General features: G+C 39.0%; 1 protein-coding gene across 1 annotated transcript; it reads right to left on the bottom strand.

The window, feature by feature from the left end:
• Positions 1 to 920: 920 nt before the first annotated feature.
• LOC145821287 (uncharacterized) lies at positions 921 to 13,726 on the bottom strand. The gene is made up of 8 exons (XM_082917783.1): positions 13,601 to 13,726; positions 13,103 to 13,492; positions 12,794 to 13,012; positions 12,589 to 12,681; positions 12,375 to 12,482; positions 11,522 to 11,776; positions 11,320 to 11,364; positions 921 to 1,274 (listed from the first exon to the last, which is right to left on the bottom strand). Exons 1-8 carry the CDS (start codon positions 13,610 to 13,612, stop codon positions 981 to 983), a joined length of 1,416 nt encoding a protein of 471 aa, XP_082773909.1. The 5' UTR covers positions 13,613 to 13,726; the 3' UTR covers positions 921 to 980.
• Positions 13,727 to 15,129: the final 1,403 nt, after the last annotated feature.

The raw sequence follows: 15,129 nt of genomic DNA, 5'->3' as shown, positions 1-15,129 counted from the left end.
AGTCAAAACCACAGCTGGGTCCATATTGATGTTCCCAAATTTGGTTCTATAGACAACAACTAAAGTTTCAATTCATTCTCAAAGTTATTCACCAAAAGATTTGGGCATAAATAAACATATAGCTATGTTAGTAAAAGATGAAACCTTTGAAGCTTCACTGTTATACCATATCCAGAAAACAAATTTAGTCCAACAGAGAAATTAGGAAAAATGAAATGAAGGCAATCTTGGCTCAGCTCCACACACATACACATGCAAATGTAGAAACAATCTATGAGCAAGTAAAACTATGTGCTCCAACTCTGTTATTGCCCTCTATGTCCACTCAGTTGTCCCTATCTTCATCATTATAAGTTGCAATATTCTGCACTACTATCCATTCTATTGCAAGTGTAGATGCATCATTACTACTGCCACTATAGTGTGATGAGGGATAAATAAGAGAGGATAATTAAACTCATGGAGGCAAAATTGTCTTTAAGAAAGAATGCTGCCATTTTAACAAACACTACAAGAAAAAAGGGTTTTTACGACGCGCAATGCATGCTGTAAAAACCCTTTTACGACGTGCAACGACATGTCATATTATGACCAATCATGGAAAGTTGTTCACTTTCAATGACATGCTTCGCACGCCGTTAAAAACTATTTAACGACCTATTTTGTACAATCTAATATTACAAACAAGCTTCACAAAATATTAATCAACCACAACAATATTATTTCAACCATAAAAAATAAACTATATATATAAATTATAAACATTAAAAAATTATCAATATATTCATTCCAAACATCCAAAACCTAACTGCAAGTTCAAAAACATCCAAAAGGACTATCCTTAAGTTCTAAATTATCCAAAAAGTTATAAACCATCCAAAACTGTACATATATAAGTTTGTAAACATTATCCTAAAATATTCAAAAATTATAGAAATCTATTCATCAAAGTCCTCAAAAACTATCCATAGATGTTAGTTCTACTCAAAATCAAAGATAATGAAATGGGTTGGCCAAGCAACAGTGCTTCCAATAGCATCTTCAAGCACAAACATCTCACGATTAGGGCGAAACAATGGCGCATTGACTATGACATGGTTAACCCATACTTTCCAACACCCAGGGCCAAGAGGCACGTGATGTACCAATGCTTTAGAATCTGTTGATGCAATTGTGCCTTCCGCAACCACCACCTTTGTTCCATCCCAATTCAACAATTTGCATTTGGCATTGTCCAAGGATCCACCATTTCCAGTTTCATTTGCGTCATGCAACTACCATGAAAGCATTACATAAGATAAGCTAATGAATTGAAGATAAAATTAAAGTTATTATTAATGCCATATAAAATTTACCCAAATATCTTCATCGTCTTCATTGTTTTCGTCACCCTAAAAAAAATGTAATACAATATCAAGTTATATTTGTTTTTCCAAATTTTGTAGACGATATGGGATGTATATGAAAGTTTGACAAAAGCTGTAACGCCCTCAAAATAAACCCATAATAACCATAACATTAACATGCATTTATAAAAGAAAATGAATCATTTGAGTTAGTCATCAGAGTATTCTTATTGACAGACATTACTTGTAACATCCTGCAACATCAAAATAAATGCCCTAAGGGCTTACATCTTTCCAAGCTAACACTTGGACACAAAAAGGATGAGTACTAACTCATTTACAAGTTAAGCCCTAGGCTTGAATGTTTACATGAAATCCCAAAAATAACAAAATAAAATATATAACTAAAGACAAGTCTTCAACATCCCAAACATCAAATCCTTCCAGGCTAAGTCCGTGAAGGTAGCTTATCACCTGAACCTGAAAATGATGTTCCCATAAAGGGTGAGCCACAGCCCAGTAGAAAAATACTAAACCAAATATAAGCATTGAATAAAGCTATAGCATTCAATAGATGGTTAATCAAGATAATCAATTTTATTATTAAACAGTCTCATAACACTAATGTCTAAGACACATTTCACTTTCCATTATTATCAACATGGCTCAGAACCTGGCCAAACTTACAACAGTGAATTATATATCATAATCACATTACTTCCAATATCAACAAAACAAATGAGACTCATGCTCATATCAAAACACTTCATACTTCCCATTTGATACACATTTTAGTGCTGTATCAATAATCATGTAAAAACACTTCAATATAATAAGCACACATAAAAATGGTGCTAATGGAGTCCATCCCCTATCTCCTCCCAAACAAAAATCCGGTTTAGAGGTCCATCCCCTATCTTCCCCTAAACCGTGGAGTACATCCCCTATCTCCTCCCACACAATATGCAAATGCAATGCTCAACCAATACACGTATTTTCAGTATTAATTCAATAGTCAAATTAATGACTTAACCAATGTGATTAGTTTCAGTTATTCCTAATCCACATGCAATGTCTACAACAATCACGACTATCCTCCACCGATAGCCCAAAACAGTTATTTCTAGACTGGAAATAAATATATCAACAATTTAATAGGTGAGTGATTTAAATCATCCAACTACACCATTTAATCTATGAATTCATCAATTTCATGAATTTAACCAAATTCCCCAATTCCCTTAAATTAATTTTACAAATTAATTAATTAATACAACTAGGGTTTTTCCCAAAATTATCTAAGTGACCTCAACATCTTAAAATACCAAAACTTAGAACAAAGCTTATAGAATAGAGTAGGAAATCCCTACCTTGAAGATCACAACTAAAATAGAGAAGATGGAGATGATGACCCAAAATCCAAAGTGCTCCAAATCCTCTCTTTTTCAGATTAAAAGAAAGATCTCGTGAAGCTCTACCTTTCTTCCAAAGGAACTAGGGTAGAAGACCACCGGAAATAGATCAAATCTTGGAGAGAAGGTAAGAGTAGAGAGAGAGACTCTCAAGGGGCGGTTTTTAAAAGTTAAGAGATGAAAAGGTAGGTCAAAAAGTGATCAGAAAAGTGAAATCACGGACTGATGTAGTCGACTCTACGCTCAAGCGTAGAAAGCCCCGCTCGAGCGTAAGACACAGAATCATGCTCGAGCGTGAAGAAAGCCGCTCGAGCGTCGATTGCACCCTTTCAGAAGTTTTGCAGGCGCTGCACCCGCTCGAGCGTCAAACTCCCCGCTCGAGCGGAGGAGCAAAAACAAGGGATCACGCTCGAGCGTAAAAACTACCGCTCGAGCGGAAGAACTGCAGAGCAAAATACTGGGAGATGGAAAATCCCGCTCGAGCGTCAAAACTCCCGCTCGAGCGGAGAAGCAACAACGAAGGGCCCGCTCGAGCGTTAAAACCTCCGCTCGAGCGTGAAGGCCAAAATCTGGGCATCACCTATTGGCATCAACAATCAACCAACCTGTAACAGACCCGCCCAACACAACCTATAATTCAAATACTAAGAGATTAAAGGACAACAACAACCAATAAGTAATGACAGGATCCACGGAACCTAAGTCCGGATACAATAATCTAAAGAGAAAAGACCGGGGTCGCTATAACCTCCCCCCCTTAAAAGAATTTCGTCCCCGAAATTAAGCACAAGGTTTTAAAAACAAGTTTTCTCAAATTCCAACAATATGTTAACTCAATAATAAACAACTTGACCCAACACCGGCCATTCCATCTCTCAACTAAGAGGCATACCACAATATGCAAAACAAACATATATTTCAACCTGCATTAACACTATGCAATTTTCTTTCAATTTCAATAATTTTCAATATATTCAATATATACAATGTTCCATTAAACTTCCATTTCGAGGTAAGTTCCAAAATATTTCCATTAACCAAAACATTCTAAATGTTTTACAGCTTAAGACATATATAAAAAGCTTTAAGGTTTGACAATATTACAAAATCTAACTACAAGATTACAAATCATTAAACATGTCCGGATATTTCTCGCGGACTTCCAACTCACGTTCCCATGTGGCTTCCTCCACCCCGTGATGTTTCCACAAAACTTTCACCAAAGGAATGGTCTTGCCTCGCAAGACTTGATCCCGCTTATCCAAGACCCTAACCGGTCTCTCTTCATACGAGACATCCTCATCAACTACTAAATCGGTCCAATCCAATACATGTGATGGATCCGGCTCATACTTCCGAAGCATACTCACATGAAACACGTCATGTACTCCGGACAACTGCGGCGGCAAAGCTAAACGATAAGCAGTCTCGCCAATCCTCTCAAGGATCTCAAAAGGACCAATGAATCGAGGGGACAACTTCCCGCTCTTCCCAAACCTCATCAATCCCCGTCTTGGTGATATCTTCAAAAAGACGTGATCACGCACCTCAAACACCAAAGGTCTTCTCCTACGGTCGGCGTAAGATTTCTGACGACTCTGGGCTGTAACAAGCCTCTTACGGATAAGCTCAACCTTCTCCTTCGTTTCCCTCACTAACTCCGGACCCAACAGAGGTGCATCACCCACCTCGGCCCAACAAACAGGAGACCTACACGGTCGGCCGTATAAGGCCTCAAACGGTGCCATACCGATACTAGACTGGAAGCTGTTGTTGTAGGCAAACTCCACCAAAGGCAAGTGCCTCTCCCACGACCCACCAAAGTCAAAACACAACCCCGAAGCATATCCTCAAGGATCTGAATAGTACGCTCGGACTGCCCGTCAGTCTGAGGATGATAAGCTGTGCTAAAGGTCAACTTAGTGCCTAAGGCACTCTGCAAGCTCTGCCACAACCTGGCAGTAAAACGAGGATCTCTATCTGAAACGATCGTCACTGGAACCCCGTGTAACCTCACTATGTCCCGAATATATAAATCGGCCAAATGATCAACTGAATCTTTAACACGCATAGGAATAAAATGCGCCGACTTAGTCAACCGGTCCACAACTACCCAAATAGCATCACTACCCCGTTGAGTCTTCGGAAGACCCACAACGAAGTCCATAGTGACATGTTCCCACTTCCACTCGGCAATAGGCAAGGGTTGCAACAAACCCGCTGGCCTCTGATGTTCGGCCTTCACTTGCTGACAAGTAAGGCACTTAGATACGAAAGCTGCCACATCTCTCTTCATACCCCGCCACCAAAACTGGCGACCCAAATCCCGATACATCTTAGTACCTCCCGGATGCACCGCAAGGCGTGAATGATGAAACTCTCGGAGTACCTCCTCTCGATGAGACTCCGGCACAAATAGACGGTCTCGGTATCTCACACTCAGGTCGGGATACACCGTCAAACCTTTCTCAACCTTCCCACCAGAAATCTTCTCACGGAGGGATTCTATCTCAAGGTCGCCCCTCTGAGCCTCTAACACTCGAGTCACAAGTGTAGGTTGTGCAACAACAGAAAACAAGGCCGCAGCCTCAACGGATTCGCCCAGAAGCAAATCAAACTCTCCAAGTGCACCTAACATCTCCCACTCTCGGATGGCTATACTAGCTATGTCACCAACAGGTTTCCTGCTAAGGGCGTCGGCCACCACATTGGCCTTTCCCGGATGATAATGCAATTCAAAGTCATAATCCTCTATGAACTCCATCCACCTCATCTGCCTCAAGTTCAAGTCTTTCTGTGTAAACAAATATTTCAGACTCTTATGATCCGAGAATACCTCAAATCTCTCACCATAAAGATAATGCCTCCAAACCTTCAAGGCAAATATCACAGCTGCTAACTCTAGATCATGCGTAGGGTAATTCTGCTCGTGAATTTTCAACTGACGTGAACCATAGGCAACTACTTTCCCTTCTTGCATTAATACACAACCCAGACCCTCTCGTGAGGCGTCACAATAGACTGCATAACCCAACCCTCTCTCTGGAATAATCAATACTGGAGCGGTAGTCAGTCTAACTTTCAACTCCTGAAACGACTTTTCACAAGTCTCACTCCATACAAATTTAACTCCCTTCCGAGTCAGTCTAGTCAACGGTGATGCTAACCTGGAGAAGTCTTTCACAAACCGACGGTAATACCCAGCTAACCCCAGGAAACTGCGGATCTCAAACACACTCTTAGGCTGTGCCCAATCTTGCACTGCCTCTACCTTGGATGTATCAACAGACACCCCTTCACCGGATACCACATGGCCTAAGAATTTGACTTCTCTCAGCCAGAACTCACACTTCCCAAACTTAGCATAAAGCTGATGGGCTCTAAGTAAATCAAGCACCACCCTCAAGTGTTCCTCGTGCTCTTTCTCTGAAGGCGAATAGATAAGGATGTCGTCCACGAAAACGACTACAAACTGATCCAAGAATTCCCGGAAGATCCGGTTCATCAAGTCCATAAAGACTGCCGGTGCATTGGTGAGCCCGAATGGCATTACCAAAAACTCATAATGGCCATACCGCGTACGGAATGCCGTCTTCGGAATATCCTCTTCCCTGACCCTCAACTGGTGGTAACCCGATCTCAAGTCTATCTTTGAGAAACAACGGGAACCCTTTAATTGATCAAACAGATCATCTATACGAGGCATAGGGTACTTATTCTTAACTGTAGCTCGATTCAATTTCCGATAATCTATACAAAGTCTCAAAGCACCACCTTTCTTTTTAACAAAGAGAGCCGGTGCCCCCCACGGTGAAACACTAGGACGTATAAAGCCCTTATCTAGCAACTCCTGGAGCTGAATCTTCAACTCAACTAACTCGGCTGGGGCAAAACGATAAGGTGACATAGAAATCGGCGCCGTGCCGGGCATTAGGTCAATAGAGAATTCAATCTCCCGATGCGGTGGCAAACCTACAAGATCTTCGGGAAAGACATCCGAGTACTCACAAACCACCATTGGCAACACAATCTGAGTCTCATTATCCTCACTAATCAAAAGGTTAGCAAGTAGCCCACTAAGCTCACTCCTTCCTCGTCGAACATACCCCGGTGGGAACACATCACCAACCCGGTCCCCCAGAAAATGAAAATACTCTCCGCTCACGGTACAACAAGTGACCCTCTGGCGGTAGCAATCAATAATTGCCCGGTATGACGATAACCAGTCCATACCCAAAATAACATCGAAACCTCTCATAGGCATAACTACAAAAGAAAATGGGATTCTATGGTAATCAACCTCTATATCACAACCCCTAACACCGTGTTTCAAAATCAATTCACCCCCAAGAGGCGACACTACACAAATAGGAGATGCCAACTGTGCTAACTCCAACTCCAAAACAGATGCAAATGCAGCAGACACAAAGGAATGAGATGCACCCGTATCAATCAAAACATTAGCAACCGAGTTGCAAAACAAGAAAGTACCTCTCACAGCAGATGGAGCCGGTACAAGATCCTGCGCGGTAACAACATACAAGCGCCCAGATGACCTCTGATCAACCTGCTCACCCCTAGGAGCATAAGATTGCTGCACCGACTGAGACGATGAAGCCCCCTGATTAGCCCTCGAGGCCTGGCCCGACTGAGCTGGCTGCTGACCCTGAATCTGCCTCAAACCAGATGCACCAGGTGTGCCACCCAACTGGGGGCAATACCTCTTCATATGCCCTGGCTGACCACACTGATAACACGAGAGTGGCTGACCTCTACCCTGACTCTGGCTCTGAGATCGAGCCGAAGAAGATGCTGCTCTCTGAACTCCTCCCCTCTGAGGACAAACTGGAGACTTGTGGCCCAACTGGCCACACTTGAAACAGGTAATGTCTCCCTGACTGCCTTTCCCCGAACTAGCACTCGGTACAGGAAAAGTCGATCTCGAAAAGCTACCATGAGACTGCTGGGGATTAAAACCCTTCTGTCTCCTACCATCACTCTGACTATCCTGACTCCTCTTGGAGCCCTTCTGCCCTTCCTCCTCCTCTTGCATCATGATCTCCATATGGGCTGCAGCATCAACCATACGCCCATAATCCCGAATCATAGTTCCCCCAACTCTCAGCTTGAGGCCACGCCTCAACTTCTTCTCAAACTCAATACAGCGGCGTTCCTCAGACGCCACTAACTCAGGTGCAAACCTGGACAAGCTAGTAAATGCAGCCTCAAACTCGGCCACAGAAGAACTCGACTGCTTAAGCTGACAAAACTGGTCTCGCAGCTTCTCCCTAACTGCCGGAGATAAAAACTTCTCCTGGAAAGCATTCACAAAAGCCTCCCACGTACCTCCTATACGCCCCTTAGTAAACTTCCACCACTGACCCGCATCCCCCTTCAACTGGAAAGATGCCAAGGTCACTTTCAACCCCTCGTCTTCGATGCCCAGCATCTCAAACGTCTTCGTTGTCTGTTCGAGCCATTCATCTGCCTTAAGCGGCTCTTTAGGATCACCCACAAATTCATCCGGATTAGACCGGAAGAACTCCCTCTTCAGAAAGGAAGGTCCTGCATCCGCAATAACAGCTTGAGCTTGATTCTCAACTCTGAGAATGCCTACTGACTCCCTGAATGCCCCCGCTATCTCTAGAGCTAAAGCGCCCAAAGCCTGCTGGCCTACTGGCTCGGCCACATTGGCCTGGCCAATTCCCTCCTGAACTATCGGAATCTCCTCTGGCACAGGCACCTCCTGCCTACCCGGCCTACCACGCCTACCGCGTCCTCGTCCTCGTCCTGACATCCTAATAAAGGAAACAAAGACATTAGCACATTAATAAATGTGCCAAAGCTAAACACTCGCGTCCTAATACAATGGACAACAATAATTCATTCCACGTAAGCACATAATCACATAAGCACCTACGAATTTCATTCCCGGATAATGATAGTCCCAGTGCGTTACTATAGTTCCGGTTGGAAGCAGCAGTGATCAAGTGCCTTTCCAACAAGACTACTAGAACTCAAGGGTCCAATCAACATCCTAGAAACTACATTCCATACCCACATAATCACATAAACATGTTATCATATAAGCATATAACGTTACACTAAGTCTCTATCAAACGAGACGAACCCATTGTGATACTAATCACTTCCCACGTACCCAAAGTATTCAAACCCGGTACGCTCTGATACCAAGTTGTAACGCCCTCAAAATAAACCCATAATAACCATAACATTAACATGCATTTATAAAAGAAAATGAATCATTTGAGTTAGTCATCAGAGTATTCTTATTGACAGACATTACTTGTAACATCCTGCAACATAAGACATTACTTGTAACATCCTGCAACATCAAAATAAATGCCCTAAGGGCTTACATCTTTCCAAGCTAACACTTGGACACAAAAAGGATGAGTACTAACTCATTTACAAGTTAAGCCCTAGGCTTGAATGTTTACATGAAATCCCAAAAATAACAAAATAAAATATATAACTAAAGACAAGTCTTCAACATCCCAAACATCAAATCCTTCCAGGCTAAGTCCGTGAAGGTAGCTTATCACCTGAACCTGAAAATGATGTTCCCATAAAGGGTGAGCCACAGCCCAGTAGAAAAATACTAAATCAAATATAAGCATTGAATAAAGCTATAGCATTCAATAGATGGTTAATCAAGATAATCAATTTTATTATTAAACAGTCTCATAACACTAATGTCTAAGACACATTTCACTTTCCATTATTATCAACATGGCTCAGAACCTGGCCAAACTTACAACAGTGAATTATATATCATAATCACATTACTTCCAATATCAACAAAACAAATGAGACTCATGCTCATATCAAAACACTTCATACTTCCCATTTGATACACATTTTAGTGCTGTATCAATAATCATGTAAAAACACTTCAATATAATAAGCACACATAAAAATGGTGCTAATGGAGTCCATCCCCTATCTCCTCCCAAACAAAAATCCGGTTTAGAGGTCCATCCCCTATCTTCCCCTAAACCGTGGAGTACATCCCCTATCTCCTCCCACACAATATGCAAATGCAATGCTCAACCAATACACGTATTTTCAGTATTAATTCAATAGTCAAATTAATGACTTAACCAATGTGATTAGTTTCAGTTATTCCTAATCCACATGCAATGTCTACAACAATCACGACTATCCTCCACCGATAGCCCAAAACAGTTATTTCTAGACTGGAAATAAATATATCAACAATTTAATAGGTGAGTGATTTAAATCATCCAACTACACCATTTAATCTATGAATTCATCAATTTCATGAATTTAACCAAATTCCCCAATTCCCTTAAATTAATTTTACAAATTAATTAATTAATACAACTAGGGTTTTTCCCAAAATTATCTAAGTGACCTCAACATCTTAAAATACCAAAACTTAGAACAAAGCTTATAGAATAGAGTAGGAAATCCCTACCTTGAAGATCACAACTAAAATAGAGAAGATGGAGATGATGACCCAAAATCCAAAGTGCTCCAAATCCTCTCTTTTTCAGATTAAAAGAAAGATCTCGTGAAGCTCTACCTTTCTTCCAAAGGAACTAGGGTAGAAGACCACCGGAAATAGATCAAATCTTGGAGAGAAGGTAAGAGTAGAGAGAGAGACTCTCAAGGGGCGGTTTTTAAAAGTTAAGAGATGAAAAGGTAGGTCAAAAAGTGATCAGAAAAGTGAAATCACGGACTGATGTAGTCGACTCTACGCTCGAGCGTAGAAAGCCCCGCTCGAGCGTAAGACACAGAATCATGCTCGAGCGTGAAGAAAGCCGCTCGAGCGTCGATTGCACCCTTTCAGAAGTTTTGCAGGCGCTGCACCCGCTCGAGCGTCAAACTCCCCGCTCGAGCGGAGGAGCAAAAACAAGGGATCACGCTCGAGCGTAAAAACTACCGCTCGATCGGAAGAACTGCAGAGCAAAATACTGGAAGATGGAAAATCCCGCTCGAGCGTCAAAACTCCCGCTCGAGCGGAGAAGCAACAATGAAGGGCCCGCTCGAGCGTTAAAACCTCCGCTCGAGCGTGAAGGCCAAAATCTGGGCATCACCTATTGGCATCAACAATCAACCAACCTGTAACAGACCCGCCCAACACAACCTATAATTCAAATACTAAGAGATTAAAGGACAACAACAACCAATAAGTAATGACAGGATCCACGGAACCTAAGTCCGGATACAATAATCTAAAGAGAAAAGACCGGGGTCGCTATAAAAGCTCTTGAGTATAAAAGCAAGCAAGCAAACAAAAGCAGAAGCACGAGAAAAATGAAAATGAGTTAATTAATATTGCCATACAAAATTTACCCAAATATTTTGTTGTGAGTGCATCCTACATTCACCACCTCCATGCACCCTATGTTCATCTCTACCATTTTCCTCACCCTAAAAAAATCATAATACAATGGCAAGAAGCATTTGTTTACTTCAATTTAGAATCTTAATGTAATCCATATGCAAAACGACAAGCTTGAGTAGAAAAGCAAGCAAGCAAAAGCACAAGCATGACAAATGTGCAAGTTTACCTGAGTTTCTCCATGTGAGTGTCCATTTGCCCCTTTGCTTGGCTCCTGCAAGTATTAATCAATTTTTTATTTTTACAAACTTTGTGAAATATTCTTATATCTAAGATGGGAAGTACCAAAGTTAAAAAACAATTAAATTTTATAGGAAGATAAATTTGACCTCATATATTGTGACATTGTTCTTTTTTTTTTTTTTTTTTACCTCATTTTGCCTTTTTCCTTTTAACATTTCAGCTTTTATCTCCTGGAGTTCTTGTTCTAATAGCAGCAATTTTTCATTTAGTTGTCTCATATTTTGATTTTGGTATGCTGCATCAACTTTCGATGGCAATGCTCCAAATCCAAGCCCTCTTACACTACCACGCCGTTCTGGACCAAATGCTTGAACAATTGCATCATCTTTGATAGACATTGACCCTTCTTCTGTAGAAGGCTTGTGAAGCTCTTGAACCTTATTCTGCAACATATAACATTTATGATAAGGAACCCAAGTCTGCTAACTACAAAAACAAGTGCACAACTCACCTATGAATTATTTCATAAACTGAAAGGAAACACCACCCCCATTCCTTTTATTGAGCATAATTACGGCATGTTGTTGATGGTAATGCTTAGTTCAAGTCTCAAGAAAACAACACTAATATTTCTTCTCTAATCAAATCCAAAAACCCAAAATCCATAGTTTGTACTTATATTCAAAGAAGAAAAAGAGGAAGAGGACGTACCAACTCTACTAACTACAAAAATAGGTACAAAACTCACCTCTGAGTTACTTCACCACAATAAGACAAGCAATTATCAAACAAATTGAAAAAATGAAATAATATCACAAGCACAACTTCATAGGTTTTGTTTAAGACAAACTAGATCTCTACATATCAAAAAAAAAAAAAAGTAAAACAAACAAGCAATTTGTTTAACATCCATACCAAAACAAAACAGCACAGCAGACAGCAATCTTTCAATTGTAAAGCAATTGTAACGTAGCAGCCACAATCTTTCAATTGAATTGAATAAAATCACAAGCTTTAATAACATATTAAGCTAATTCATACCACTGCTTCCTTAAGCACTTCATTGATAGGTTTCCCCTTCTGCCTTGTATGTCCTTTGATCCAAACATCCACTCTAGATATGGAATCTGTTTCTTGGCTTTGATTTTTCTGGAAAAGAAATAAAAAATAAAAAAAATTAAAACATAGTACAAAATTAGAAGCAACAAAATCAAAATCCTTTCAAAATAAATGTCGTCTATATTGCCAAACTTACCATGTCTTCCTCTAGTCGTGCATAGCCTTTTCTACTCATCGTGTGTAACTCCTTCTGCTTTGCTCTCATCTCTTTGAATTTTTCACTCTTTTCCTGAGTGTAAACATTTGAAATGCCCACATTTTTTAAGAATTTGTAATCTTTATCTTAATTGTTATGAAAAGAAATGAGCTGCTACATAAAACTGTTATGAAAAAACACTTACAATGAAGCTTTTTGAAAGTCGATTTTTCACAAATGCCTTCCATTCATCCATTCCAATCTTATCAGGTTTGGTGAGGGCAATATTCCGTGCTAAATGACCTTTACCTGTTGCAGCGAGAGTTCTTACTTTTCTTGATAGTTCAGACTTGTAATTGCGCCACAATTTTGCGAACTTTTGCATCACATGTGTCTTGTGGATATCATGTACTTTGTATTTAAGCTGTATTTTCATATAACCAAACATTTAGTATTACAAGAGGGGGGAAAATAATGAATTGTTGTATAAAAATTAGCAGCATAAACACACTACCTTCACACAAGCCCATAACTTATCCTTAATCTCATCTGGAACTTCAAACCAATAATCTATATTAATTGGCACCATCTTCCGAGCTAAGACCCCTTCTAAGGTTGATAAGTGCACTGATTCTTGTCCTATCGGTTGGTTCCTTTCATTGAAGTCGATCTCATCACACTTTTGTTTGCCTTTTTCGTGCATCTTTAACTTTGACGGTCCCCTAGTTTTCTTCTTTAGTTGTTGACTAGAGTCAGCTACTCCATTTGCATTTGGTGATTCAGTTTGTCGAATATTGGAACCTAAATCTGAAATTCTAATGGGTTCATCACTTCTATTGTCCATTGTGGCAACAACTAGAGCTTCTTGCTCTTTCCTATGTCTTTTTGCTGCCTTTTTAGAACTCTTTATGACACATGAAAAAAATAAAAACAAGGGAGCCAATAATTGGTTAAAAATGTGTACCCAAAATAAATAAATTAGAAAAAAAAAAAACACTTGTTTGAAAGTTACCTCTGCACACATTGTTGGTTGGCAACTTCAATTACTAAATCCTTAGAAAAGAGTTCCACCTACAAAAATGAAAGAACAAAGCCAAGTCAAGTAATATTTTTTATATGAGATACAAATATATGAAAGTATATTGTAAAAGGGGAGAAAAAAAAAACTACTAATTAATTTTATACACACCACAAATATCACATAGTGAAAAAGTGATTCTTAAACATCAATCATAGTAGTGCAGTAGCAGTTTAGAAGATGAAATTTCCCATTTTCATTAAGTTAAAACCAATTGAAAAGTAAAAGTGGATAAACTTAATCCATGTAAGGAATTCAACCTTTTCCGTTTAATAGCCAAGCCTAAAATTCAACTAGAACAGTAATACCAAAATAATCATTAGACAATCTAATTTCTATTTCTTCAAAAAAAAAAAAAAAAAAATAAAAATAAAAAAAATAAGAACCTGATCCTATGAACAAAGCCAAACAAAATGATTGAGACTTTAGGTCAAATTACACATTAGTAAAGGCATTTTGAGCATCAAAGTAGTGTTTGGTCCACTAAAGTAAAATGTGAAAATATTCATTCCACTGTTTGATTGATTAAAAATAATTATAAAAATAAAGGGTAGCTAAATTATTATTCACCAAAAATAGTCATTCCATCTCATTCCATTGAACTAAATATAAACCTTCAATTTGTGGCTAGACCATTTATCTTCTACGAATTTTTTTTTATTTAGGCAATGAGCTAAAGTGTCATAAAACTTGAGCAGCTTCTACTTAAAAGCTGTCATTCTGCACAAATGAAACCTTCAAAAAAAAAAAAAAAAAGAACAATACAAAAGAAAATAAAAAACAAAAAAAAAGTGTGAAGATTGAGCTTTATGTTTTATGTTTCTCTACTTGTTTAGGTCAATCAAACTTATTCACATGCATATGCTAACAATTGCTACCAGTCTACATGAAATAAATTATTAAAATTATAAACCAAATCAAAATAAAGCTTTGTATACCAGTCTAGACATGTTCATGAAGTGATTAAGAATGTTTTTTAAAAAAAATAAAGAGACAAAATTAGAGATATTACTAGAGGCAATAACAATCACCTTGCCTGGTTGGGTTTTTTTGAAATTTTTTTTGAAAAAGTCACTTGAAAACTGTTTTTTGAAAAAAAGTGGTTGTTTGGTTTCCAAAAAAATACATCATTACCATTTCAAATTTCCCTCCAAATTAATCATTGAAACAAATAAAAAAACACAAAAAAATCACATCAAAACATTCTCTCATTTTTTAAAATATATATATATACATACATATATGTATATACATCATTCGTATAATCAAATTTCCCTCCAAATTAATCATTGAAACAAATAAAAAAACACAAAAAAATCACATCAAAACATTCTCTCATTTTTTTAAATATATATATATACATACATACATATATGTATACATGATTGGACCTATGGTTACATTATGTGGCATGTACCCATTTATGGGTATATATCTTACCATTAACTGTATCACTTTTTATA

The sequence above is a fragment of the Camellia sinensis genome, chromosome 3 (genome assembly GCF_055761805.1).
Source record: "Camellia sinensis isolate YWXY chromosome 3, ASM5576180v1, whole genome shotgun sequence".
NCBI lineage: Eukaryota > Viridiplantae > Streptophyta > Magnoliopsida > Ericales > Theaceae > Camellia > Camellia sinensis.
The sequence above is the reverse complement of the archived record's forward strand: the minus strand, read 5'-3'. Positions and strand labels throughout refer to the sequence as shown.